This window comes from Eptesicus fuscus, chromosome 24 (assembly GCF_027574615.1).
Source record: "Eptesicus fuscus isolate TK198812 chromosome 24, DD_ASM_mEF_20220401, whole genome shotgun sequence".
Taxonomy (NCBI): Eukaryota; Metazoa; Chordata; class Mammalia; order Chiroptera; family Vespertilionidae; genus Eptesicus; species Eptesicus fuscus.
The window spans coordinates 10,224,909-10,251,153 of NC_072496.1; the positions used below are offsets into that span (position 1 = coordinate 10,224,909).

General features: G+C 39.0%; 1 protein-coding gene across 1 annotated transcript in view; it reads left to right on the forward strand.

The window, feature by feature from the left end:
• USH2A (usherin) overlaps nucleotides 1–26,245 on the forward strand; it is a 407,070-nt gene that overhangs the window by 15,523 nt on the left and 365,302 nt on the right. The window contains exons 3-8 of the mRNA XM_054712927.1: nucleotides 11,381–11,513; nucleotides 15,436–15,499; nucleotides 16,975–17,269; nucleotides 18,203–18,387; nucleotides 18,859–19,080; nucleotides 20,428–20,521. Of these exons, the coding sequence (XP_054568902.1) occupies nucleotides 11,381–11,513; nucleotides 15,436–15,499; nucleotides 16,975–17,269; nucleotides 18,203–18,387; nucleotides 18,859–19,080; nucleotides 20,428–20,521 (993 nt within the window). The remainder of the gene's footprint in view (nucleotides 1–11,380; nucleotides 11,514–15,435; nucleotides 15,500–16,974; nucleotides 17,270–18,202; nucleotides 18,388–18,858; nucleotides 19,081–20,427; nucleotides 20,522–26,245) is intronic.

Here is a 26,245-nt window from a genome sequence, read left to right on the forward strand (position 1 = left end):
AGTTGTGTTTGCATCAGACTCACCCTTCCTTGGAAGTAGTGATTTCAAAGCAAACCTGTTCTACTCATGCATTTCCATCTTTTCTAGAATCTGAGACTTTAAGACATCAAACAATTCAAATTATATAGTTTGCATTTCACACAGAAGAAATACTCATGTGAAAGTTGATAAAATATATTAATTATTTTCTCCACATTTACTGGTATACTTTCTCTGTCTCACTCTTTTTAAAACTGACAGTCAAATTTTTTTCTCTCTTTTACTGACAGCTAGTAAATGTACTGACAGTTGAGAAATAAGATGTAAATGTAAGTCACTGTTATTTTGTCCACCTGATACCTGAGCGTTAGGTGGAAATGCTTGACTATATTTTAAAATAAAAATGAAATGATTTCCAATGGGTCTGATGGGAATATATATAGAAAAAACTGTTCTCTGTAAATAAAAATGTGTTAGAGGCAATATTTTAGTGCATTTAGAAATATCACCCTTTTCTCATTAGGCTGTGACTAGTATTTGCATTGAAGAAAATAGGGCAATTATTTAAGGTGTGCATTTACTTTCTGTTCCATTAGCTATAAATCTTTTCAGCATGAAATTAATGGAGAGTTTATAAATGGAGCAGAGGAAGCAGGTTAAGAAGTTACTATCTGATTAAGAATTTTCTCCTGATGAAATATTAGATCTAGGATTTAAATTGTTTTATGCTAATTAGGAAAGTCCTGTTTAGGAAATGTAACCCTTGAAGAAATGCTATCTAAGTGGTTTGGTGTGACGAGTTATCTGTTGGTAGAAGTATATTGGGTTAACCTGGACTAACTCTTTTATCATACAAGGACTAATTTCTTACTTCCATTAAAGAGTGATTTGCCATTTCTCTAAGTTGTAAGTAATAGCTGAGTTATAAAACATAAGCTAAATGGTAGTGTTCATTTATGTATGACTTAAATGGTATTCACAGGATTTTATTTCATTTTTTCCACCTCAATATTGTCCTTATATATATATGGGCATTGGGAGAAGGAGAATCCTTGGAATTTATATATTTTTATATGCAATTATAAGCTGATCAATTTCATCAAGAAACTTGCCCTCGTTTTACTTGTAATAGATGCTCAAAAAATGGGCCTATAGTTCCTCTTAATTGTTTTGCTCTGCTTGTGTCTCTACTTCTTACTTTCTTACCCTTGTATTGAATCACATACAGCTTTGTGAAAATTTGTCATAGAAGATTCAAATAGATTTGCCTTTAAACAGAGTAATTTCACTATCCCTTTGATTGGAGACTACATGGGGAGGCAAGAAAAGCCCTGCCTGATGAGTTACAAAAGGCAGGAATTCCCTCACAGAAAAAGCAGCAGGAGTTTCCCGGGCAGGGGCTTCAGCCAGCGGTGTCAGCTGCGTAGAAGGTGCCGTGGCCTGTGGAGCACTGTGTAGATTGTAGCTCGGGCTTGTCCTCCATGTCACTCTTTGATTCCTCTCTCTCTTAACATGGCATTTGCCTTTCGCTCTGCCTGAGAACCGGCCTGTGCAAATGCCTGGTGACAGGTCGGAAAGCTGCTTTCATGGTGCAAGTGAGGCGTTTTCTTGTTCACTGCGTTCACCATAAAAGTGCATCCTCTGAGTCTTACATAACTGGGAATCCCTTTGTGCATTTGCAGTTTCCACTTGAAGGCAAAATATTAAAACACACAGAGTGGGGCACTTTTTACATTACAAAACAACAAAAGCCACCAAGTTAGTTGGTTACTGTCAGCAAGACCCAAAAAGCAGCAGAACCAAAAGACACAACTTTACTGGATTTCCAGTGAAAGATAAAAGCCTTAAGGAGGAGATGCTTACATATCACTTTAGAGCAGTGGTTCTCAACCTTTCTAATGCCGCGACCCTTTAATACAGTTCCTCATGTTGTGGTGACCCCCAACCATAACATTATTTTCTTTGCTACTTCATAACTATAATTTTGCTACTGTTATGAATCGTAATGTAAATATCTGTGTTTTCCGATGGCCAAAGAGCCGCATGTGGCTCACGAGCCGCAGTTTGCCAACCACTGGAATAGACTGTCCAACAAATGAAGGAAGGAAAGGGGTGGGGGGATAAGAGATCAACCAGAGGACTTGTATGCATGCATATGAGCATAACCAGTAGACACAGACTTGGGGTTGGGGGTGGTCAGGGAGAAGTCAGTGGAGGAATAAAGAGACATGTAACACATCCTATATAATAAAGAGGTAATATGTAAATTGACCATTACTCCAACACACAAGATGGCTGCCCCCATGTGGACACAAGATGGCCGGCAGGGGAGGGCAGTTAGGGGCAATTGGGCTGGCAGAGGAGCAGTTAGGCATCAATCAGGATGGTAGGGGAGTGATTAGGGGGTGATCAGGCTGGCAGGCAGAAGCAGGTGGGGGCAATCAGGAAGGCAGGCAGGCGAGCAGTTGGGACCCAGCAGTCCTGGATTGTGAAAGGGATGTCCAACTGCCCGTTTAGGCCCGATCCCACTGGGATTAGGCCTAAACGGGCAGTCGGACATCCCTCGAGGGGTCCCAGATTGGAGAGGGTGCAAGCTGGGCTGAGGGACCACCCCCCCCCCATGCGCATGAATTTAATGCACCGGGCCTCTAGTTAAATAATAAATTAAATTAAAAAAAAAAGAATTATGAGTACTTGCTGTACACTTGTTTCATTGATTTCTCACCTTGGAGACATACTTTGGGCATCCTTATATACATGAAAGTTAGATTGTTTTTGGAGAGAATAATGGTAATAATTATGTTCCCTGAGTTGAATGTATAGAATTGTGTTGTTTTTTTACTGTAAAGAGCCAGGTAACTGGATCATGCCAGAAGGTAGTTAATTCTGGGCAAAGACTTTTCCCCTTTTTCCATAATGCTATTCAGCCAATAGCTAGTTACTGTGTGACTCAGGCGTGGTTCTCAGGAGATTTGGACAAAAGAGAAGGTCAGAGGGCCAGGAGAGCCTTATGTACTCAAGGAGACATTTGAGTTGGATTCTCACACCAGAATCTTGCCTCATCATCCCTAATACAGACAGTGTAATAATGGGGGAGAGGGAAGAGGGAGGGAGGGCGGGTGGAGATGTCTTTTTAGATTAAATGTTCAAATAAGGTCCTTCACTTCTGTCTCTGTTAGCATAGGACATTGCAAACCCTGTGACACATTTTGGAAGTGCTGCTTTAAAATAGACTTTAACACTTGAGGATCTGCATAGGGTATTGTTGAGTGCTTAATAGATCCTGTGTCTACCTACTGAAGTCACTGCCCAGGCAGGATCTACCTCATTAACTGCTAAGGTACTTTGGCCCGCCTGGAGAATGCAGACTGGACTCCCACAACTCTTATACCCCAAACTCCTGGTCTCATCTATAATAATAAAAGCATAATATGCTAATTAGATTCAACGTCCTTCCAGATGACCTTCCAGACGAAGCCAGGGCTGTGAGGGAAACCCGGATCCCAGGTGCCTGCAGGTGGCTAGAGGGAAGCCCAGGTCCCGGGTGCCAGAGGGAAGCTGGTGCCAGCAGCCGGGAGAAGGAAGGCCTACTCTTGCACGAATTTGGTGCACGAATTTGGTGCATTACTATAATTTTAGTAATTGTATAACGTTCTGTATCTGAAGAAAATCACCTAAATGGCATAGTGTTGGTCTTCGGTGGTTTAACTTGCATGGGATACTCCATGCAGAAAAATTTGGTCTGCATTGAAGGACTTTTTTTTTTTTTTTTTTTTTTTTTTTTTTTTTTTTTTGAATCAGGTCAGCTTTATCCAAGTAAATGGTGAAAATGGGAAGTAGAAACAAAGTCTTTAAAAAATGGATGCCAGAGCCTGACTGGTGTGGCTCAGTGGTTAAGTGCTGACTCATGAACCAAGAGGTCGCTGGGTCTGTTCCCAGTCAGGGCACATGCCTAGGTTGTGGGCTAGATCCCTGGTAGGGGGTGTGTAGGAGGCAGCTGATTGGTGATGTTTCTCTCTCAATGTTTCTAGCTCTTCCATTCCCTTCCTCTCTCTCTATAATCAATAAAAACATATATATTTTTTAAATGGATGTCAGAGTTTGTTGTAACTGCCACATGTTATTGTTTTGAAAGCTTATTGTTTGAATCTGGTCACCTAATTGCTAGTACTGCGTTCTTCAGATGGTAATGTGAATGTTTAAATTACCTCTGTTACTTTTCCCCAAATCTTTGCCCCAATTGATACCATCTCAGGTTTTGTTGTTGTGAAGGGGATAAAAGAAAGGAAACTAACTGTTGGCAAGACTCCATTTCAACTTACAAATGACTCTCAGGATCTTTTAAGACATCAATCGAGTCCTGGCACGGGTTAGGTTTTGGACTGTTCACAGAATGATTTCCTGTACGTCCATCTACGTGCTGAGAGCTTGACGGATGACCCTCTGACGTGGGTCAGGAGTGAGTTCACATTGTGGGAGGGCCTTGGCTCACTCCCTGGCAGTGGAAGCAGAAACCCACCCTTTATTATCCTTCTTCAGGCTTCAGGGGACTTAATTGTATGCAACTTTATCACCACAATTTAAAGAGATTTAAACAGCTAGCAAAGATTTGGGGAAAATGAGAGGTGATTTAAAATTCACCACAGAGGGAATGATCAGCATAAATGAAAGACTTGGGGTAACTTTGAAGCATCTTCCCATTGTTTCTTGTGTTTCACCCTTTCCTACAGCTGACTTATTCCCTATCTTCTCCAATTCCAGACTTTGCTTAGTTTAGATGAAAATTTAATGGGTTCCTAAAAGTTGCTACTATTACTCTTCTGGGAAATGAGGGAATAGCAGTGAACAACACAGCAAAAGCAAAAGAGAAACCTCTTCTTGTGGAGTATATATTCCGGGCAGGGAAAGGGGACTAACAATAAAAAAAGAAAAATAAGTAAAATATGCAATATGTTAGGTGTGGATAAAGAGAATAATTGTATAGGATGGGGGGTTAGTAAGGATTGCAGGCTGTAATTTAGATCGGGTAGCTAGGAGAGCTTCTGATAAAGTGACATTTGAGAAAATATCTGGAGGATGTGAAGGAATAAGCCAGCAAGTGTCTGTAGAAATAATGTCAACGAGTGGAACTAGAAAATACAAGGATTTGAGGGAAAGAAGTTCCTGGAATATCTGAAGATGGAAATGTAGCCAGAACAGAGAGCATAGGCCGTACGACCAGGAAATAAGCCTGAGGGCACGGGAGACGGACTGGGGAGAGCTTGTAGAACTTTTTTTTTACTCTGGATGAGAACTCATTGGAGGTCTCTTTGCAAAGGACTGACATGCTCTCATTTTGTTTAAGCAAAGAACCCTCGGGTCGCTGTCTGCAGCTCACAGAGTGTATCAGGGCGGCTAGATAGGATGCCAGTACAAAAATCTAGAGGAGCAGGTGGTGGTGACTCAGGCCGGGGTTGTAGCAGGGGAGGTGGTGAGCAGTGAGTGGATTTTGGATCTATTTTGAAAGTAGGACCTCTGGGTTTGCAGTATCTACAGAAAGTGATTGGGATCTACCCCTATTACCTAGGAAATGGACAGTAAATCACACCATTGGCGGGTTTTCCATCATCTGTATGTGTAAAGTAATAGCTTTTCTTTTTTGAAGTAGAGAGAGGAAGAGAGTAATTTAATAGTTTGGGAAGAAGCAGCCATGAGAGTTTCATATCCCTCCAAGTCAGGACAAAGAAAACTACTTGCATTCCTCTATCAAATTTTTAGAGATTGATTCCATTGGAGGCTTGTTTGTAGGAAGTTGTAATATATGGAGAGCTTGAATAGATATCGAGGGAGAACGGCAAACCCAGAGGATCATAGGCACTCGGAAAATGTAGCACACTTAGGCATAGATCACTCCCCGGGCCCGGCTTGTCTGAGTTGCTCAGAGAGGAAAAACCAGAGAGAGAGAGAGAGAGAGAGCGAGAGCGAGAGCGAGAGCGAGAGAGATAGAGAGAGAGAGAGAGAGAGAGGGAGGTGGTGGTGGTGGTGGTGGTGGTGGTGGTGAGGCGAGGACAGGAGTTCCGGGAAATGGGGGTCCAGGGAGAGGACTGAGTGTTAAAACAGAATATATATGCTCATGGGAAATAAAAAATAGAAACAAAAACAAACAAGATGTATCTTTGAGGACCATGTCTGTGTATGAAGACAATTTCCTATGCATCTTTCCTACAGTCAAAGAGAAAGAAGCTAGCCCTAACCAGTTTGGCTCAGTGGATAGAGCGTTGGCCTGCGGACTGAAGGGTCCCAGGTTTGATTCCAGTCAAGGGCATGTACCTTGGTTGCAGGCACATCCCCAGTGAGGGGTGTGCAGGAGGCAGCTGATTGATGTTTCTCTCTCATCAATGTTTCTAACTCTCTATCCCTCTCCCTTCCTCTCTGTAAAAAAAAAAAAAAAAATCAATAAAATGTATTTTTAAAAAAAAGAGAGAAAGAAGCTAAAAGCAGTTGTTCAGTGATTCAATGTAGTAATGAGGACATGTGCACATCACAGATATTTGTGGGCAGCCCCTGTGATTAATTTCTGCCAAAGCAACCTTCTAGGATTAATTGCCTCAACTGCTTTTTTTATATTATTTGTGTGTGTGTGTGTGTGTGTGTGTATTCTACTCACTGCTCACCGCTTCTGCTATTAAGCTATATATATATGTATATATGTGTGTGTGTATATATATATATATATATATATATATACACACACACATATATACATATATATATGTGTGTATGTGTATATATATATATATACATATATATATGTATATATGTGTGTGTATATATATATATATATATACACACACACATATATACATATATATATGTGTATGTGTGTATATATATATATACATATATATGTATGTATGTGTGTATATATATATATACATATATATATATATATATATATAGAGAGAGAGAGAGAGAGAGAGAGAGAGAGAGAGAGAGGGGAGAGGGAGAGAGAGAGCTTAATAGCGGAAATGGAATAGATTGGAGGATTTATTTATAATTAAATAATTAGAGGAAGACTCATGTGAGTGAGGAGCAAGGTCACGCTGCAAAGGCGAAGAGTCCCCATGTGACATATTTCATCTCTTCAAAAATGGTGCCCTTTTTAGTGCTCAGAATTGTGACCCAGCGTAGATTGTGTTGGTGGTTTTATTTTTGGAGTATCAATTAGTCAATCATTCAGTTCGTAGTTATCGAGCATCTGCCCGGCACGTAGGGCACGCTCATCAAATTTGCAAATGACACAGATCTGGGAGGTTGGTAAATACTCTGGATGACAGACAGAGCGTTCAAAAAGATTTTGACAGCCCGGCGCGATGGGCTGAATGGAACAAGATGAAATATAACGTGGATAAATAGAAAGCCCTGTCCTTGGCTCCACAAAACGAGCTGCCTGTGGACGGGGGACAGGGTGGGCGGCCGTGCTTCGGCAGGGAAGTGAGTGGAAAAAGACAGCATTTTAGCCAATAGTCAGCTCTACCTAGTGTATCCCTTTGGGCTGCGTGATGTCATTGCCAGAAATCTCACAGGCGATTTTGGAATAGATTAAGGTGATAATCCTGTTTTAATTTGGCAAGTCAGACCACACATAGAGATTTGAGTATTTCTGGAGCCACATTTTAGGAGGAGAGAGACCCCAAACCATGCCGTATTGAGAAGATTGCAGAAACTAAACACATATATCCCGAAGACACGGGAGAAGGACATCTTTCTTTGCACCTGCACAGTCTCTGTCATGGAAAAGGCATACAGATTGTTTGGTGAGATCTCAGTGGTTAGAGCTCGGGCTTATGCGTCGAAGTTATAAGGTAGTATCTTTCCGTTCATCTAGCCCCAGCTCTAACCACCAGACAGTCCATATACCTATCCCATGACGGAGTCTGTGCAGGTTTGTTCAAAGACAAACGGGTTCCCCAAACCTGCAGAAGCAGAATACTGGAGCGATGGAACCTCCGAGTCCTCATTTTGGGTTAACAGCACTGCAGAGGGGTAGTCTGAGAAGCCTGACTCTGCTGTTTGATACACATGGGCTCCTTGAGAGAAAGGATGATGACTTCATTCTCTTGGTCTAACTCATAGGGCCAGTGTGGGTATGGGGGTGACGCCTTACTGAATTAAATTTAAATTGGGAGGATACAGGTGACAGGAAAACGATAAAACGATTTCCCCAGGCAAGGAAGTCAGAGCAGGTACTCCGCCAGGGTTTTCCCCACCCCACCCCCCATCAGCAGTTCCTCTCGGTGCTGGTGGCCAGCAGGTGTAGAGGAACAACCAGGATTTGACCTTGCAGTAGCACCGGTAGGTGATTGTGGGCAGTGACTTGGTTGTATTTTCCCTCCCTTGGTAGTTTCTCAGATATCTACTGTATGACTTTCTGGAATTTTGAATTATACTCACATAAGAATGGCCAGGAATTGTACTTAAACAAATCTAACACACTCTTGTGCTCAAGTCAATGCGTACATTCTGTCACAGGGATACAAACCGGACCAACAAGGTTAAACTAAAATGTGAAACCCCGAGAGAAGGAAGGCGTGAGAATGACCTGCTCCCCTGTGTCTTTTTTTCCAGCGTGTTTTTGGATTTCTTATGAAAGATCTAAGGCTTTTCTGCAGCTGCTACTGATTTTACCACTTCGTTCCTTGCAGCCACACCAAGGAACGTGGGTGAACTCCCCTAATTCTCACAGGGGCGGAGAATGAGATAGGTGGGAAAGGGCTTTCTTTTCACAAATCAGGGATTCTATCGCATAGATTTCTATTCCCCTAAATAACTGGCAAGGGGGTCATCAGAATGAGCTATTGCAAAAAGCCACCTTCGTCTTCTCGGTTCTCCTGGGATGGGGCCCTGAACCAGAATTGCAAAGTCGTTCAGAGAATCCTGGCACATAAAGCACAGTACGGAGCACCAAAGAAGAGGTCATCCTACTTACAGGAAGGCGCTTGGTAGCGGGAGGAACAGCGGGCCAGAGTGTCTTGGGATCATCCTTAATCATTTTTTAAGCACCAAGGAAGTGAAAACCTTCTCCTGGAATTCACTGCATGTGACACCGGATCCTTCCACTAAGCAAATATGTGATGAGTTGATAAAAAAAGAAGAAAAAAAGAAGGTCCTGAACTCTTGACTGCAGATATAATACAGTGAACACAGAAAATCAAAAACATGCTTTCTATCTGCCTCCAAATAAAGGTGCACTTAAACTTGTAAAAGACAACATTTCTATTTGAATGATATGACAGAACCGTCACAGGAGTGTTACCTGCCATAAAGCAAGCCGGAGAATTATTGCCTTTATTAGACCAGTGACACTGAGCTTTCGCCATACATTTCTAACTTCTGTCCCTCTACAGAGACAATTTTCTTTTCTTAAATAAACTGTCATGCTAGTGTTAATATATGGCCGGCGCGCTCATGCTCTGAGAATACTGCTGATATAAAACATGTATATGTTAGATTGGTAATAGTATCTTTAGTGTAGCTGACTAGAACAAATGGGTTTCCCTCATGGCTGTGCTAATGTGATAAAGGAAAATTGGCTGTTCATCAGCTTTTGGCTGGGCAGAGACAGTGGAGAGGGAACCACATTCTTTTTTATGCATTAATACCATCGAGAACTTTCCACGAGTGATATTTCATGTGCCCCGCGTGTTGCTCAAAGATGTTGTAAAACATGAGATAATGCTACAAATAACAAAGTAGAAAAGCCGGTATCTTTTATAATGATAACAGTCAAACACCAAATGACAGTAACAGGCTGTAAAAAATGGGATGCAAAAAAAATAAATAAATAAAAATACAGCTCTTCTCCCTCAGCGGGGAGGTATATATCCAGACCCATAGGAGTTGGTGTGTGAGTGTGTTTAGGTCTTTATGTTAAAGCTTTGTTTTACAAACAAGTAAAATGCAACATTGGGAAAGGGGGTTTAAAAAAGAACCTGGTGTAAACGAAAGAGTTTGATAGAATTGAGAAAAGCCATAGTAGAAAACTTTCTATGAATTAATATTACCAAGTAATTATTTTGTTAACATTCAGATTTTTTGTTTGTTTTGTTTTGGAAAGGTTTGTTCAAAGGGTTCTTAAGGCAGTCACATGATTTAAAGATGCCAGAGAATTGTTTGCATCAATTTTTGTGAGGCATTTTTAATAGAATAGCATTTGAATGCTATGATTTGATATATTTTTTATTAAAATGTCAGCCTCTAAACATTTCAACTACAAGACATTAAATTTCTCTCTCTCTCTTTCCTGACCCCATCCACCTTACCAGCTTTTGTTGGCCAAGTCAGCCCCTGGACTAATTAGAGTATCAATTATTCCTTTTACATTTAACTTAAAAGCACTTAAACAGGACTATTTGTAGAGACTAAAGTTGAGGTCAAAACAGCCTATCAGTTTATTTGGAAGGATGCAGTCATTGAGGATTTTCTAGCGATATCATCTGTGAAGTAATCTGTATGAAACTTTGCATTGCTACTCAGGGATCACTTCACACAAAGAGAACTTCATAAGGTTGGATGGTGTGAATCAGGGGATTACCAGGCTAGAACCCATGCAACAAACCCGCTGGCCACCTGTTTGTATAAAGTTTTACTGGGAGACACTGTGCTCAGTCATTGATGTGTGTCTATGGCTGGTTTCCTATTACACCCGCAGAACTGAACAGTTGTGACCTGGATTGTTTGAGCCACAAAATCATCTGCTTGCAAATAAAAGAAAATTACTTTCTGGCTGTTTACAGAGGAAGTTTGCTAATGCCTGTGTAGAGAGTTATTAGGTTGCTAAAATAATTAGCCTAAAAAAAAGATTGGCAAATTTATTTTTATTCTATATTGGGAGGGTACAGCTGAGAATTATTAACACCTGAGAAAGTAAATATTTATATGAAGCATTTTGCATTAGCACCTTAAATTGAATCATATCTATGCCATATATATATATATATATATATATATATATATATATATATTTGGAATGTCTGATTGTGACTATTTCTCATTTTTGTATTCATTTTTGTTTATTTTCAAATATGGCTATGCCACTTTTAGTAATTAAAGAAACCACATATCTTCAAAAACTTATGAAAGCGTGGCAGTCAGAGCTGTTAAATATATAGGACAAACAATTGTGTGAGCCGGTGAATGCACTGGTAGGTGCCATCACAGTCCAAAACTACAGTATGTAGGCTTATACCTAGTTATATAAACACAGACATACATCATTGAGCCATTCAAATAAATTCCTTTGTCCTACCAACTGAAGAAAATGGAGAAATAGAAAATTAACTTGAGAAATACTACTGAAATGTAGTTATCACAAAATTGAAGGATATGCCATTAATTTAATGACGGTGATAATTTCTTCCAGGTGCATCAGACAAAAATCAGTTTCTTCATCAATGGTTTGGAGGAGGACAGCACAGCTTTTGATGTGCAAACTCTAAGTGGTTCAGTTATAGATTTTGCCTCTGGTGCTACGCGGATAGGACAGAGTTTAAGTGGTAAGATTCTGCCTTCAGAAAATTATTTATTTGATTGTATTGTTACTGTGTCAAAAATAATACTTTAAAAATTTTAGTACATATACCTAGAAATATGGTTATAAATATAATTTTTCCAAAATGAAATTATGGTACAAAGGCTTTCTTTGAGCCCTCTAAAAATACTCTCCCTCTATATGTTATAGACAACTTTTCATGTTAACATGCCTTCTCATTTAAAATAACTGCAGTGTGCATGATTGTATAGCTATAACAAAAACTTCTTATACTTGTTTCTATTAATGAACATCTGTTATTTCCAATATTTTTATATTGGCAGTTATTTGATAGAAAACACTGTGTATATGTATTTATTGATCTCGTATGCACATACACACACAATGATATGTACACATATACATATACACACATGCACACATTTGAGCAGTTGTCTGATAGTGGAGTTCCTTAAGACCTTATACTTTTGGTATCAGTGTACTTGAGTTCGAATCCCATTTCCCCACTTACTAGCCATGTGACCTGGGTCACCTTTCTAATGTCTCTAAACTGTAATTATCCCAGACTTAAAATGATGATGATGATGATAATGATACTACAGTTTCATTTGAGGATCACATGAGGTATGTCATGAAAAGCATGACTATTTTTCTGGCATTTGGCATATAGAAGTTGTTCAATATTTATTGAATAAATGAATAACTATAACTGGGCCTTGTATATACTAAACCATATTGAGATTTAATGCTATTGTTAATATTATTATATTTATTTTGCTAACATAAGTCCATAGAAGTTAGGTTGAAGTATATGATCATCTTATATTTTAATGCATATTAGACAGATTGCCCTAATGCTTAACAACAGGCTACCTCCTGTTGCCCATATTTTAAAATATGGGCAAATACTTTCTTCCTTAAACACTAGCTGACCTTAGAAAGTATTCGTTTTTTTTACCTTGGCCGTTTCTCTCATTGAAAAATATCGTCGGATGCCTCTTTAAATTATTTGGCCATTAGTAAGTTTGAGTAGCTTTCCACCTGTCTTTATCATTTGCATTTCATTTGCTCTGTGTTTGTATCCATATTCTGGAATGTCTTCCTTATTTGGAAAAGCTCATACATGTTAAGAATGTTATGCTCTGCATGTCTTTTTTCCAGTTTTGGGGAGGCCTGATACGTTTGCATTAAAGACATTTAAAAATATTTAAAAATTTTAAGAAAGGCATAAACATGGGTGCAACATAACACATAAATATTAAGGAGCCAGTTTGATGAATTTTTCATCTATGTCAGTAATTAGTATAGTGAAGAATTTTACAAAGTACTCTGCATGCAGAATTTCTTAATAACACATTAAATCTTAGGAGCCTTGTTTCAATATTTAATCCCCATTAGTACTTCTGAAAGTGTTTTATTGCTCAAGTATTGCTCAAAGTATTCAATAGCCCCATAAATTTGTCCGCGATGCATACTGGGGTTGAAATGAGTTGCTTATACTTCAGTATCCTAACTGTGGGAGCCATGCTTCAAAAGGGTGGTGCGGACCGAGTGTGCTATTCACTTCCAAACTGTGTGAAAGTAAATTTAGCTTCTGATTAGAAAATATATCACTGGAAAGGGTTTATTTCAAATGTTACTTAGTTCTTATTACGGCTTTCTCCTTAAGTTCCTTAAGTTCCAGGCATCACTGAACTGAAGGAGGAAAGAATATTTAAAAATAAATTTTCTCTTTATTCCATCAATTTATAGGTACAGTTGTACCTACTGTATCTTTTCTCTAATTAGAGATGGCACATCGTCTGGCTCATTACTTCCGCCTAATGAGCCAGGCCCACGCCACCTCTCTAATCAGAAAGGAGATGGGTACAGAATGTTCCCCTGGACTTATTATAAGTCATATTCTTTCTTGCTCGCTCCTTTTCTTTAAATAAAAAAATGAAGTCACTGTCCTCCATCCTCTTGTCCGTGCCTGAGATGGTTTCATTCAGGGGAGGTAATCGTGGCTGCGAGCTGCATTAGAGGTGCTGTCGAGCAGGCCAGGCCGGCTGTCTGCTTTGGGGCAGATGCAGTCAAACACTGGGATCTCCACGGAGGGCCTGGAGGAGACCACGGGCCAGGCTTCCACGTTTCCCCGTGTCTGCACCCGGTCTTCACAAGGGTGTTGGCTGCCACAGACCTTTTCTTCAAGTCTCATCTCTACCTAGCATAACTTTCTAGAAAAATATGTTGCCAGTGACAGTTTCTGTTACTGCTGGCCTTGCCTTTCCACAAAGCCTTGTACACATATCCATGGAATATGTAGACAAACACTGCGTGTCTACATATAAGGTACGTATACACATAAGTGTACTACATACATATATAAATCATAGTGTATGCATACATGCATAATATAATGATAATGCATACATAATAATGCATATGAAATACATGCATATAATACACACCAACAAGAAAATCTTACTTGGTTAGGCAGGTTTTTAAATATACAAATAGAACACCTTACCAGGCGTCCTCAAACTACGGTCCCGCGGGCCACATGCGGGTGTTTTTGCCATTTTGTTTTTTTACTTCAAAATAAGATATGTGCAGTGTGCATAGGAATTTGTTCATAGTTTTTTTTAAACTATAGTCCGGCCCTCCAATGGTCTGAGGGACAGTGAACTGGCCCCCTGTTTAAAAAGTTTGAGGACCCCTGACTTAGACCATAGCAAGCAACACGTGTCAGTTCATTTGGAGAGCATTTTCTTCAGCTCTCCCGAGAGCAGCCTCAGACCGTCCGGTGAGCTAGGCTTACTCCGCATCTCTTATTCATCAGATGCCCTCGCTCTGCCCCAGTTTCCTCCCAGGCACCGCAAGGAGCTGCAGCAGCGAGCGCTCCCATGTTCTCTATTATTAAGACAAATTAAAAAAGGGAATAATTAAGAAACAAACACATTTGAGGAGGTGCTCATTTGGTGAATTGGTCATTGCTCTAAATTTAATATTTGAAAAACCCCACTTAATTATTGGTTTGGCATTATTCATTCCATCCCACCCCATCTTGTGTCCTCATAATCAAACTCTAGCTAGAATTTTGCCATTTTTAAGTTTTTCTTGTTATTAGCAACATAACGAAAACCGTAGAGGTGGTAGTTGTTTTACTTTTTTTTCTCTTCTCAGTCTCTTGGACTTACCTGTTGGTAAACCTTAAATAAGTATTTGCTAAATTAATTAATGAAATATTGTGTGGTTTAAGGTTGATATCTACCTCCACCTTGAAAGGTTACCTAATTGAATGCAGCTTGGACTTGGAACCTGGTGTCTTAGAAGAACTGTTACAAGGTGGTGGAATTTTGAGACTATGCTAGGATGCCATTGACATGTGAATAATTCAGACTCCTGAGTAGGAGGTTTTAGTTTATCCTCATTCATTCATTGGGTGTTTCCTAGACCAGGTGCTAATCTAAGTTGGGAGGAGACCCGAGCTGAGGCTCTGGAGCTTGGAGATCACTCAGGTGGGATGAGAGGGTGGGCGGTCTTCCTCTCGCCACTGCAGATGCTCTGAAGATTGCACTTGGGAGCAGATGACAATCAGATTTAGGGCTGATGGGCTGATAGATTTACAGATTTATAAACCAGAGAGAAGTTTGAATTGGGGAGGGGACTTCTGGAGAGAGATCACAAGTTGGGCCAGGAGATAGATTGGCCCAAGTATTCACTTTGCCTAAGTCTTTCCATGTCTATGGAGGTAATTGTGAATGCTAGTGTTATTCATGTGGAATTAGCAAAATATACATATTGATCTCTAAGTGTTTGAAAAGGCTGTGATATGTACATGATTAAAAGTTGTTTTGCTTTAAAGGAATGTCACTTGAATATTTGTCAGCCACTGTTTGATAACATAAGACTTCTCATACTATGTACATGTATGTATTTTGTAGGTTTAGAGCAGTTTATTGGAAGAATGCAAGATTTTCGATTATACCAAGTGGCACTTACAAACAGGTAAGCAGACATGGTATGGTAAAACTCCAGAGATATAAACTTAAATGCTGAATTCACTTTAAGTAAGGGTAGCATGAAGATTAGTGTTAGGGTGGAGGAGGGCATAGAGGGGATAAACTGTGATGGAAAAATAAAATAAAAAATACATTTCTGAAGAGCAGTCTTTTTAATTTTTTAAAATATATTTCTTTTTATTAATTTCAGAGAGGAAGAGAGAAGGAGAGAGATAGAAACATCAATGATGAGAGAGAAACATTGATCAGCTGCCTCCTGCACACCCCCCACTGGGGATCGAGCCTGCAACCCAGGCATGTGCCCTTGGCCGGAATCGAACCTGGGATCCTTCAGTTCACAGGCTGATGCTCTATCCACTGAGCCAAGCCGGCTAGGGCTGAAGAGCAGTCTTGTAATAATTTGGAGGGAATAAAGTTTGTCCTGGGGGCAAAGATGTCATTGAATAGTCACTTCTGGTCCCACTTAACACCTGATGGCAACTGGAAGATGTCAGTGAGATTGAACGAAGTGACTTCACGCGATTTAGTGAATGGAATAGCTGCCTGACTCCACTGCGCCCCCACCAGGGTTGAGGGAAGGAGTCTGAGTCTCCCCTTAGACCTGGTTGCTGGCATTGGCCTACCTCAGATGGAGGCCAGGTGTCACGTGGAAAAATGCCCACACGCAGAATGACTAATTCCGTTCTAGAACAGGTAGATTGCCCTTAATGGAAAAGTTAAGTCTGTCTGCCTGGAATTGGCTTTCTTCTTGGGCTCTTGGCAGCTGCCATGTGAACTGAAGCCATGGAAGCGTTTTAGGTGCCAGGGTTGGTACCGATGAGTCACAGGAAGCCATTGACAAATGGTCTTGGCCGGAGGCCCTTCCCCTGAAACAGCAGCAGATGAAGTTATGCTGTTTTCTTACTTCCTGTGGATGAGCTGGAATCGCATCTGTAACTCATTGCTTTCAATATATCATTGGTCACTCAGTGGTCAGTTTAACAACCTAAGTGAATATTACCTTTCTTTTTATTACAAATAGGCTGTGTAAAATATTATGTGATTCAAATAAATATATTGCAAATAGGCACCATAAAATATTATGCTATTTTAAAACATAACTTGCTAATCAGACAAGGGATTGTGCATGCTTCATGATAGAAAATGCTAGTACTTAAGAATTTAATGTTGTTTTTTTTAATAAAATGAGCATGTTTCATTTTATGAGAATGAGTATGCTTATGGGGCCAGGGAAGAATTTGGTTTTATGTTCTGTGTAAAAAATTATGAACGCTAAATAGATACTAATGAAGACATCAACATAGTGGTATTCGTTTGTAACATCCCTTAGAACAGCGGTCGCCAACCTTTCGGACCTCACGGACCACAGTGGTCCACGGACCACCGCTTGGCGACCGCTGCCCTAGAATAGCTATGGCTGTTGAGCTAGTTGTCCTCACCGTCTGCCTCTTGACCTCACAGAGAGATCGGGGCCATCTTTGCTGGAGCTCTGCCCACATTGCACGTCCAGCCCCACTGCCGCTGCCCGGGCAGCCACCCGCGGGTCCATCCCCTGCACCAGCGGTACTGCATTCCCAACGATGCGGAGGACACGACCAGGGACAGGGTGTCCCGGCTGCATCCCGAGGCCCACCCTCTCTCCTTTGTCAACGATGACGATGTTGGGACTGCGTGGGTGTCACGTGTGTTTACAAACATCACCCAGCTTAATCAAGGAGTGACTCTTTCGATAGATTTGGAAAATGGACAGTATCAGGTAACTTTAAGCAGTTTGGTGTGTATTCATTTCCCGTGGGTATTGTGGTAAATGACCGCTAATTTAATGGCTTAACGTAACAGACATTTATTCTCTCAGAGCTCTGAAGATCAGAAGGATGAAACCATTCTTCTGGGTAAGGGCGGATCCTTCCTGCCTCTCCCAGCTCCTGGCGGCTCCTGGTGTTACTTGGTGTATGGCAGCATCACTCCAGTCTCTGCCACCAGGTTCCAGGGTCGTCTTCCTTGTTGCTGACTGTCAGTTCTCCCTCCTCTTTCTCTTGTGAGGACCACCCTGCATCCAGAAGGATCTCCTATTGAGACTCCTAACTTAATTACATCTTCAAAGACCCTATTTCCAAATAAGGTCACATTCATAGCCACCAGGAGTTAGAACTTAAACATCACTTTGGGGATAGAATTCAACCTACCACAAGGTAAAACCTGAACTAGGCAATTGAACATTACCTCAGTGAAGAAGTATATTATAATTTATGGAGTGAAAATACCTAAAAGAAGATATGCAGGGCCTAAATTTTTAGAGATTGTTATAAAAATCATACGAAATAGTGAAACATTCATTTTGGCAAGTAACCAAATTAATAAAAATGGATGCTTATTTTAAATAACTACTTGAGAAGAACATATACCAATTATTTCATGGGAGTAATGTTCTTTTTTCATGTCTTTATAGCAAACTTCATATTGATTTCCACTTTAATTTGTAAAATCCTTGAGAAGATGCACAGCTATATAATGATAGGTTGTGTTGCTTTTACTACAGGGCTGTGGCATTTCTGAATGTCTATGAATATTTATAGTTATTATGAGGAAGTAAACATTGTATTTGAATGCAACAATTCCATGGTTTGATTTATACTGATGGGTTAAAACTTAAAACAACAATAGTAATAATTAACTTACTCATTTCCAGGTGTTTTATATCATCGTTCAGTTCTTAAGTCCACAACCAACAGCAATAAGGATTCAGAGGAAGAAGGAAGACAGCCTAGATTGGGAAGATTGGCAATATTTTGCTAGAAATTGCAGTGTTTTCGGAATGAAAAACAATGGAGATTTGGAAAACTCAGATTCTGTAAACTGTCTTCAGCTTTCAGAGTATGAATATTTCTGAAACCATTCTCTTTGAAGGCATTTAGGAGTTAATTCTCATAGACTATGGGATAGTAATAGCCTACAGGTAAACTTAAGTCGCTAGGCTAGTAGAGTCTTCCCCTCACCACCATCTCTTGAGGCAAATTGGTCTAGGATTCCTTCCAACATTGGGTTTTAAATTATGTTTAAATTTACTGTAAAGACATTAGAGTATCTCTTGCTTCCAGTTTCATCTGTGCTTTATAATCTGACTTTCAGATTGCTTAGCAAGTTATCTGTATCAATAGAATTTTTATGATGTCCTCAAGGAAATGTTTTACTATATTTTTCGATGATGATCCTGCATGCACATGAAATCTTTGGACTGTTTCTCCCAGAATGAAGAATTTGAGTTGTTATGGAATAGGTTGTTCTGATTTGTTTTGTCAAAAATATGAATAGCTTCTCATGATTGCAAATGTCTTTCCTCAACAGTTTTACTCCCTATTCCCATGGCAATGTCACATTTAGTCTCCTGGCACCTGGACCGAATCATCGTCCTGGATACAATGACTTCTATAACTCCCAGTCTCTTCAAGGGTTTGTAAAAGCCACACAAGTAAGACTTCATTTCCATGGACAGTACTATACAACTGAGACTCCCGCCAGCCTCAGACACAGATACTACGCTGTCAGTGAAGTCACCATCACGGGGAGGTAGGGTTTCACAGCAGTGTGCTTTTCACTATGAATTTCGTTTTCCAAATTGTTGTCAGACTTACTCAAACTATGTTAGTTAAGATTTTAGAGCAAGCCAGATTCCAAGCTTTAGGTATTAAAATGCTTTCCTACTCTAAGATTTTGCGGGGGAGGTTTGTATGTGAGTCTTTTTGGTCTAAAAGATCACATTGCTATAGAATCAATTTTCAAAGTATTGGGTTTAGAAGATGTGATAACCTGGATCTGACTTAAAAATATCAAATATTTTGATTGGTGTGTTCTGGATTGTAATTTTAAAGTGTTCTAGAAATCAAAGAGAAGGAGTTTGATTTTGAGTAACAATGGTGCTACCAGTTAGTTTGTAAGTACTGGGCTTGGTCTCCCTGAGTTCACAATTCATAACTTATGAAGAATATTTGTTTTCCTTTAAAGGAATAACCTAATATGCCTTAAGTTATGTATAACTGCCTGACCATAGTTGAAAAGTAGACTCTCAATGTTTAAATAAATGGATGGAGAGCTCCCCCGCAGCGTACTCTCTAGTCCGGAAATGGTCACCATATAGACTACATTTAGAAGTGGGTTGTGCCAGAAGGTAAAGAAAGTACATCTTTCAAACCATTGCAGAATACCAATCTGTAAGCTTTATTTATTAAGTAATAGCATGATTTTTAAAACATACTATTAAATAATCAGTTTTTGGAAAGAAAAATAAAGTTTGTTAACTTCAACCTGCAGTTTATTGTAAACCTGCTAGTCTTAACTGTAAGTTTTGAATAGTTTTATTAAATGTCTTCTCCCTGGGCAAGTTTGCCACATGGTGGGTATAGGAGTACACAACCCAGGTGGGCTTGAAAATTACCTTGACCATCACTGTGGTTTGGATATTCATGAAACTTCCTTCAATACTTCATGATTAATTTAAAACTTCCCATGAGCCCTGGCCGGTGTGGCCCAATTGGTTGGAACGATGTCCAGTGATGACCAAAAGGCTGCTCTTTCCAATCCTAATCAGGACACATGCCCCACCCCTCTTCCCAGTAGGGGGCATGTAGGAGGCAACCTTCTGCTCTCATATCTCTCTCTCTCTCTCTCTCTCTCTCTCTCTCTCTCTCTTCTCTCCCCCCCCCGCCCCTTCCTCTTTCTGTACAAATTAATAAAAATATTTTTTTAAAAATGTAAGTTTCCATGAATATCCACATGACTAAAGAGAGGTTGATTTTTGTGTTAACACTCACCTCCCTTGTTGAATTCACACAGTGGGTATATACCCAGGTCCTTACACGTATTAGCAGTTGAGCTGCTGTTTCCAGGGAGCTGTCTGACGGATGCTCCTGTTCATAGGTGTCAATGTCACGGTCATGCTGACAGCTGTGACACGACGAGCCAGCCCTATCGGTGCCTCTGCTCCCGGGAAAGCTTCACCGGGGGACTTCAGGTGAGTGCTGTTTCATGCATGGAAGCCCCCAAAGGAGCGGGGAGCGTGAGAAGTAGCAAATATAAATTCGTCGAACTCACCAGTACTTTTGGCCTATCTTCTGGGTATGAGTAAAAATATTTTATACGAATCTAAAATGTCAATTATTATAGAAAAATATTACAGGAAAAATAAAAGCCCTCAATAATGTTGAAAATTTATTTTTTAAAAAATAAACCCTGAGAAATAACTAATAAAACTAAACCCAGAGGGTTTCTTTATTTTTCCTTGTTTCATCAGCATTATCCTAATTTATAAAACAACTATGGAAAAAAGTGTGTAGGTTTCTTAAAAAATTAAAAATAGAACTACCATATGACCCAGCAAATTCAGTTCTGGATATTTATCTGAAGACATGCAAAACACTGTTTTGAAAAGACATGTGACGCCCCCTATGTCTATTGCAGCATTATTTGCAATAGCCAAGATACAGACATAACCTAAGTGTCCTTTGGTGGATGAATGAATAAAGCAGTGGTTGCCATTTGTGACAACATGGATAGACCTAGAGGGTATTATGCTAAGGGATATAAATCAGACAGAGATAGAAAGATAGTGTATGATTTCACTTCTATTTGAAATCTAAAAACAAGATAAATGAACAAACCTCACAGAAACAAACTCATAGATACAGAGAATCAATTGATGGTTGCCAGATTGGAAGGGAGTTGGGAGGAATGGGTAAAAAAGAAGGGATTAAAAGTACAAATTGCCAGTTATAAAAATAGTCACAGGGTATAAAGTAATAAGCATAGGGAATATTAATAAAATAGTAATAACTATGCATAGTGTCGATGAGTACTAGATTTATTGGAATGATCACTGTCTAAGTTATATGTCTAATATAATATTGTATGCTAACTTTAATTTAAAATAAAATTTAAAACTGGCTATTAGTTTGATAAGATACTCAGTTGTTTTTTGAGCTTCTCCTATTTTATTTTGACTAGTTAGTTCCCACCCACCTCCAACCCCCACTCTCCGCTCTCTCCCTCTTGGTACCCCTTCCATGTTTCCTCTTTTCTCTCTCTTGAATTTCTCACATTGAAGTGATTAATATTTTATGATTCTTGGGTTATTTCATGCTTCCCCTTAAAAATAGAGCCGTTAAATGAATCCCAACTCGGGATTGGTTACAGAAGTCACGTTGGGACTTTCAGACTTGGTCTCAGGTGGTGACTGTTAGATTATGAACTAGTGCAATAATTAACCATAATTTAGGTGGGGAATACATTTTAATGCTTCTTATTTAGACATAAAGTGCCTCTAGAAAATAACAAGTTGACTTTTTTGTTATTTTCCTGTTTGACACCTTTTGATAATTTATGAATTTAGCCATAAATATAAAAACAACAAATAGCTTCCACTTTAGCAAAATTTGGCAAATGCAGCTGAAGGGAAAAAGTCAATAGACTGTTACGTTGAGTGATTTCTCAGTCCTATATTTTCAACAAGGAGTTGAAAATGAAAAATGATTTTATAAAACATTCATAAGCATGGCATTCTCTTTTTGTTATCATTCAAAGTATTTTAATACATGTGGGACTCAATGTATCTGAAAAAGTTGTCTTGCAATAGTTTGAAAATATACTGACTCGAGTGCTTTACACATTGTCCTTCCTTTTAAAATAATGTTTTAAGATAAGCCATTCATTTCCTATTGGAACCAATGTTCTTTTTAAAGATCTGGACATAATCCAAAAAGAATGTCTTCAATTTCACAGTATTATGCTAACCATTAATAATATTACTCAATAAACAGGGCTTTTGTGAATTACATTACAGCCATTTGGCAAACAGACGAACACGTAAGCCTTGAGAATATGCCAGTTCTCGGCAATTGTCAGGCCTGTGAGAAAGTGATTTTAGCAGGAGTGAAAATGAATGAAGTTGGGAAAAAGGAGTGGAATGATGAATTCAGGAGCAAGTTCATATATGGAGCCATTCTAGGGAATTTTCTGTACAAAGCATTCTTCAGTTGTTCATAAAGGTTATGTCACAAATTGGTGGTCCATAGGGGATTTTTTGTTTTAATTTTGAAGAAGCATTCTCTGGTACATAGGCTTCTAAACCTCTCCACTCTACCTCCATTGCTCTTTTTTAGATCATTTCCTAACTAGTTGTGACAGTAGCTTTATTGCAATACAGCACCTCTGGTCCACCTGCTCAGAAAGTCCATCATCACTTTCCAAAAGCATGTGTTAAGTTCATAGATACAGACGACAACCTAAGAAGTGGAAGCTTGGGTGTGCGACGTATATGTCAACTAACAGGGTTGTGTAGCTACAATAGGACTATTTTATTTTATTTTTGTTGGGTTTTTTTGGTTAATCCTCACCCAAGGATTTTTTTCCCCATTGATTTTCAGAGAGAGTGGAAGGGCGAGAGAGAGAGAGAGAGAGAGAGAGAGAAGAGAGAAACATTGATGTGAGAAAAGACACACATTGACTGGTTGCCTCCCACATGAATCCCAGCCAGGGCTGGAATCAAGCCTGAAACACAGGTGTGTGCCCCCGACCGGTATCAAACCCAGGACCCTTCAGTCCATGGGCTGATACTCTATCCAATGAGCAACCTGGCTGAGGCTATGCCTACTCTTTTTCACTAATACTTTATTTACCTTTTCTGAGAGTTCAAGTATCGATAGAATCTGGCTTTAAGAAAAGTGCCACGAGTTGAAACTTGCCTCCTTAGGATTTTCATTTTATTTTAATAGCTGCGTTCACCTTTCTGAGGCTCTCGGCCAGGAGTGACGCAATGATCGGTACCTCCGCCAAGCACTGGCACTTTGTTGGCTACTTAGCTATTCTCTCATCATTTTGTGACATCATTACCTGCAAGGGTGGCCAAGCGTTCACAGAGCAATTCATTAGGAACCATGAATACTCCTCTTATTCTTTGGCTCTGATTTGTGACCCTTTTATAACATTTGTCATGGCTTTTATGAATTAACTACAATCAAACTATCAATATGAATCTTAGTATTATAAATAGCAGAGCCAACTTAAAACATTTTATGTAATAAGCCTTCCTTCCATTCAGTAATTTGATGGTGGAACATCACACTCTATAATGCTTATTATGCAAATGAATATTTCCTGTTATTTTAAAGAGTATGTTCCTTTAGATCACAAAAGTCTGAAAATATGAGTCATCATGACTAACTTGTGTCATATTTGTACTACACATCAAACTCCACCGGTGATGTTTTCTCTTTGCTCACAGGAAGATTTTACTCCCAATGTATTTCATTTTGTGTTATAATTTTTGTAATACTGATGAATTCATTTTTATTAACTATCATTCAAGCAGTTCATATTATAGATTCTACATTAGTTGTACATTTAGTGAGTCAAGGTCAAGTATTTCATTTACTCTCTGACACATGGTGATATTTTTAATCTTTGAAAAACACTTGCACTAGTAATTTCCCTGAGATAGAGATGTGCATAAATGCATTTAAAATGTAAGTTAAAAACATGAAAAAGAGGTTCAGAGCATGGGGGTGTCTTGAGACAGATTCATAGAAGTAGCAAATACAGATGATGAAAACAGAAAAAAATAATGAAAAATGATATTTGAAGGGATAAGGAAGGGTAAAGGATTTTTCCGAAGTTGAGGAATGGTATGGTTCTTGGAATTCTAAGTAGACTGAGAAAAAATAAACACATACATAGGTAAGATATAATAATTCTGCTGGTCACCAAAGACCAAGAGTAGATCATAACAATAGCCAGAGAGAAAAAGTCAAATGATTTATAGACACAAATTTTTAAGAAATTGTGATATTAGATTTCTCAAGTTACAACGGAAGGCAGAAGACAGTGAAATATTACCTTGGAAGTGCAGAAAGAAATAACCAACACCTCTAGAATATTTTATTTGTAGCTAGACTATCAGTAAAAGTATATAATTCCTAGGAATAAATTTAACCAAAGAGGTGAAATGCCTGTACTCAGAAAACTACAAGACATTGAAAAGGATACAAATAGAAGGCTATACCATCCTTGTGTGTTGGAAGGATTAATACTGTTAAAATGTTCTCACTACCTAAAGCAATATACAGATTCAGTGCAATCCCTGTTAAATACCAATGGCATTCTTCTCAGAACTAGGACACTTACTCCTAAAGTTATTATGATCCCACCCACCAAAAAACCCAGTAGTCAAAGAGAAAGAACAAAGTGGGAGGTATCACACTCCCATATTTCAAATTAAACTGCAAAGCTACAGTATTCAAAATAGTCTGGTATTGGCATAAAAACAGATGTATGTAGACCAATGGAATAAAATGGAGAGCCCTCAATTATGTGGTCAATTAATCTATGATAATAAAAGCAAAAATATACAATGGGATAAAGAAGAGTCTGAAATAAGTGGTGTTGGAAAAACTGGATACCATGAAACTTCTAGAAGAAAACATAGGCAGTAGACACTTGATATCCATCAGGGAAATGCAAATCAAAACTATTATGAGATATCACCTCACACCTGTCAGAGTAGCTATCATCAAAAAATCAAATAACAAATGCTGATAAGGTTGTGGAGAAAAGAGAATTTTCACACACTGTTGGTAAAATTGTAAGTTGGTTCAGACACTATGGAAAACAGTATAGAGATTCCTCAAAAAATTTAAAATAAAGCTGTCATAAGACATAGCAGCAATTCCACTTATGGATATATATCCAGAGAAAACAAAGACCCTAATTTGCAAAGCTATATGGATCCCTATGTTCATTGCAGCATTATTTATAATAGCCAAGATGTGAAAGCAACCTAGATTTCAATTGATAAATAAATGGATGAACAAGATGTGAGATATATAAGTGTGTAAATGTGTGCATATACATATATATATATATATATATATATATATATATATATACTATCAGATTTATTAATCTGTCAGGCACATATCTATGTTAAGTATTCATTCAAGATAGAGTGGAGGTGGCTGCATTACTGTGTGTCTTTTTAGTTCTCACGTGAAGACCGATCATTTGCTAGCTTCATTCAACAAATATTCATGCAGTGCCTTCTCTGTGTACAGCCATAACATCCTGATTACAGATGCAAGTATTTTAAAATATTGAAGGACTTTCATATGTGAAAATCAAAAAAAGATTCCCTGGAAGACACAAATTACTATAAAACATGGAGATGACTTTAGTACAAACATATTATGCATGCCCATAATTTTTAATTAACAAGTAATATAAATACCATTAACACTTTAAATATTGAAAGAAAAATTTAAATGTAGCTATACTGATGAACGGATTTTTAAAATTGATTAATGGAGAACTCAAGTCTAACACTAGGTACAATTTCCAGTATAAAATAGTGTTATGGGTATTCAGGTGTAGATGGCTTATAGGTAAACACTGTGCTCACCTCCTCTCCCAGCCACATCAAAATTACAGCTAAATTATAGAATACTCAATATTGAGAACAGCCTGAAGACCAGCTGAAGAGAAGTCCTATGACCAAAGATACAGAAAAGAAGTCATGTGGAGACTGGCATGGGGGTGAAGATAGGGGACGGGCAGGTCCCACCCCCATGGTGTGGTGAGTAAGAATCAGGAGGGATATCCCAGCTATAGGGGCTCGCCTTAGGAGCGAGGAGTCTCAGCCCCACGCTGACGTCCACAGCCTGGGACACCAGTGCTGGGAGCAGGAGTCCCC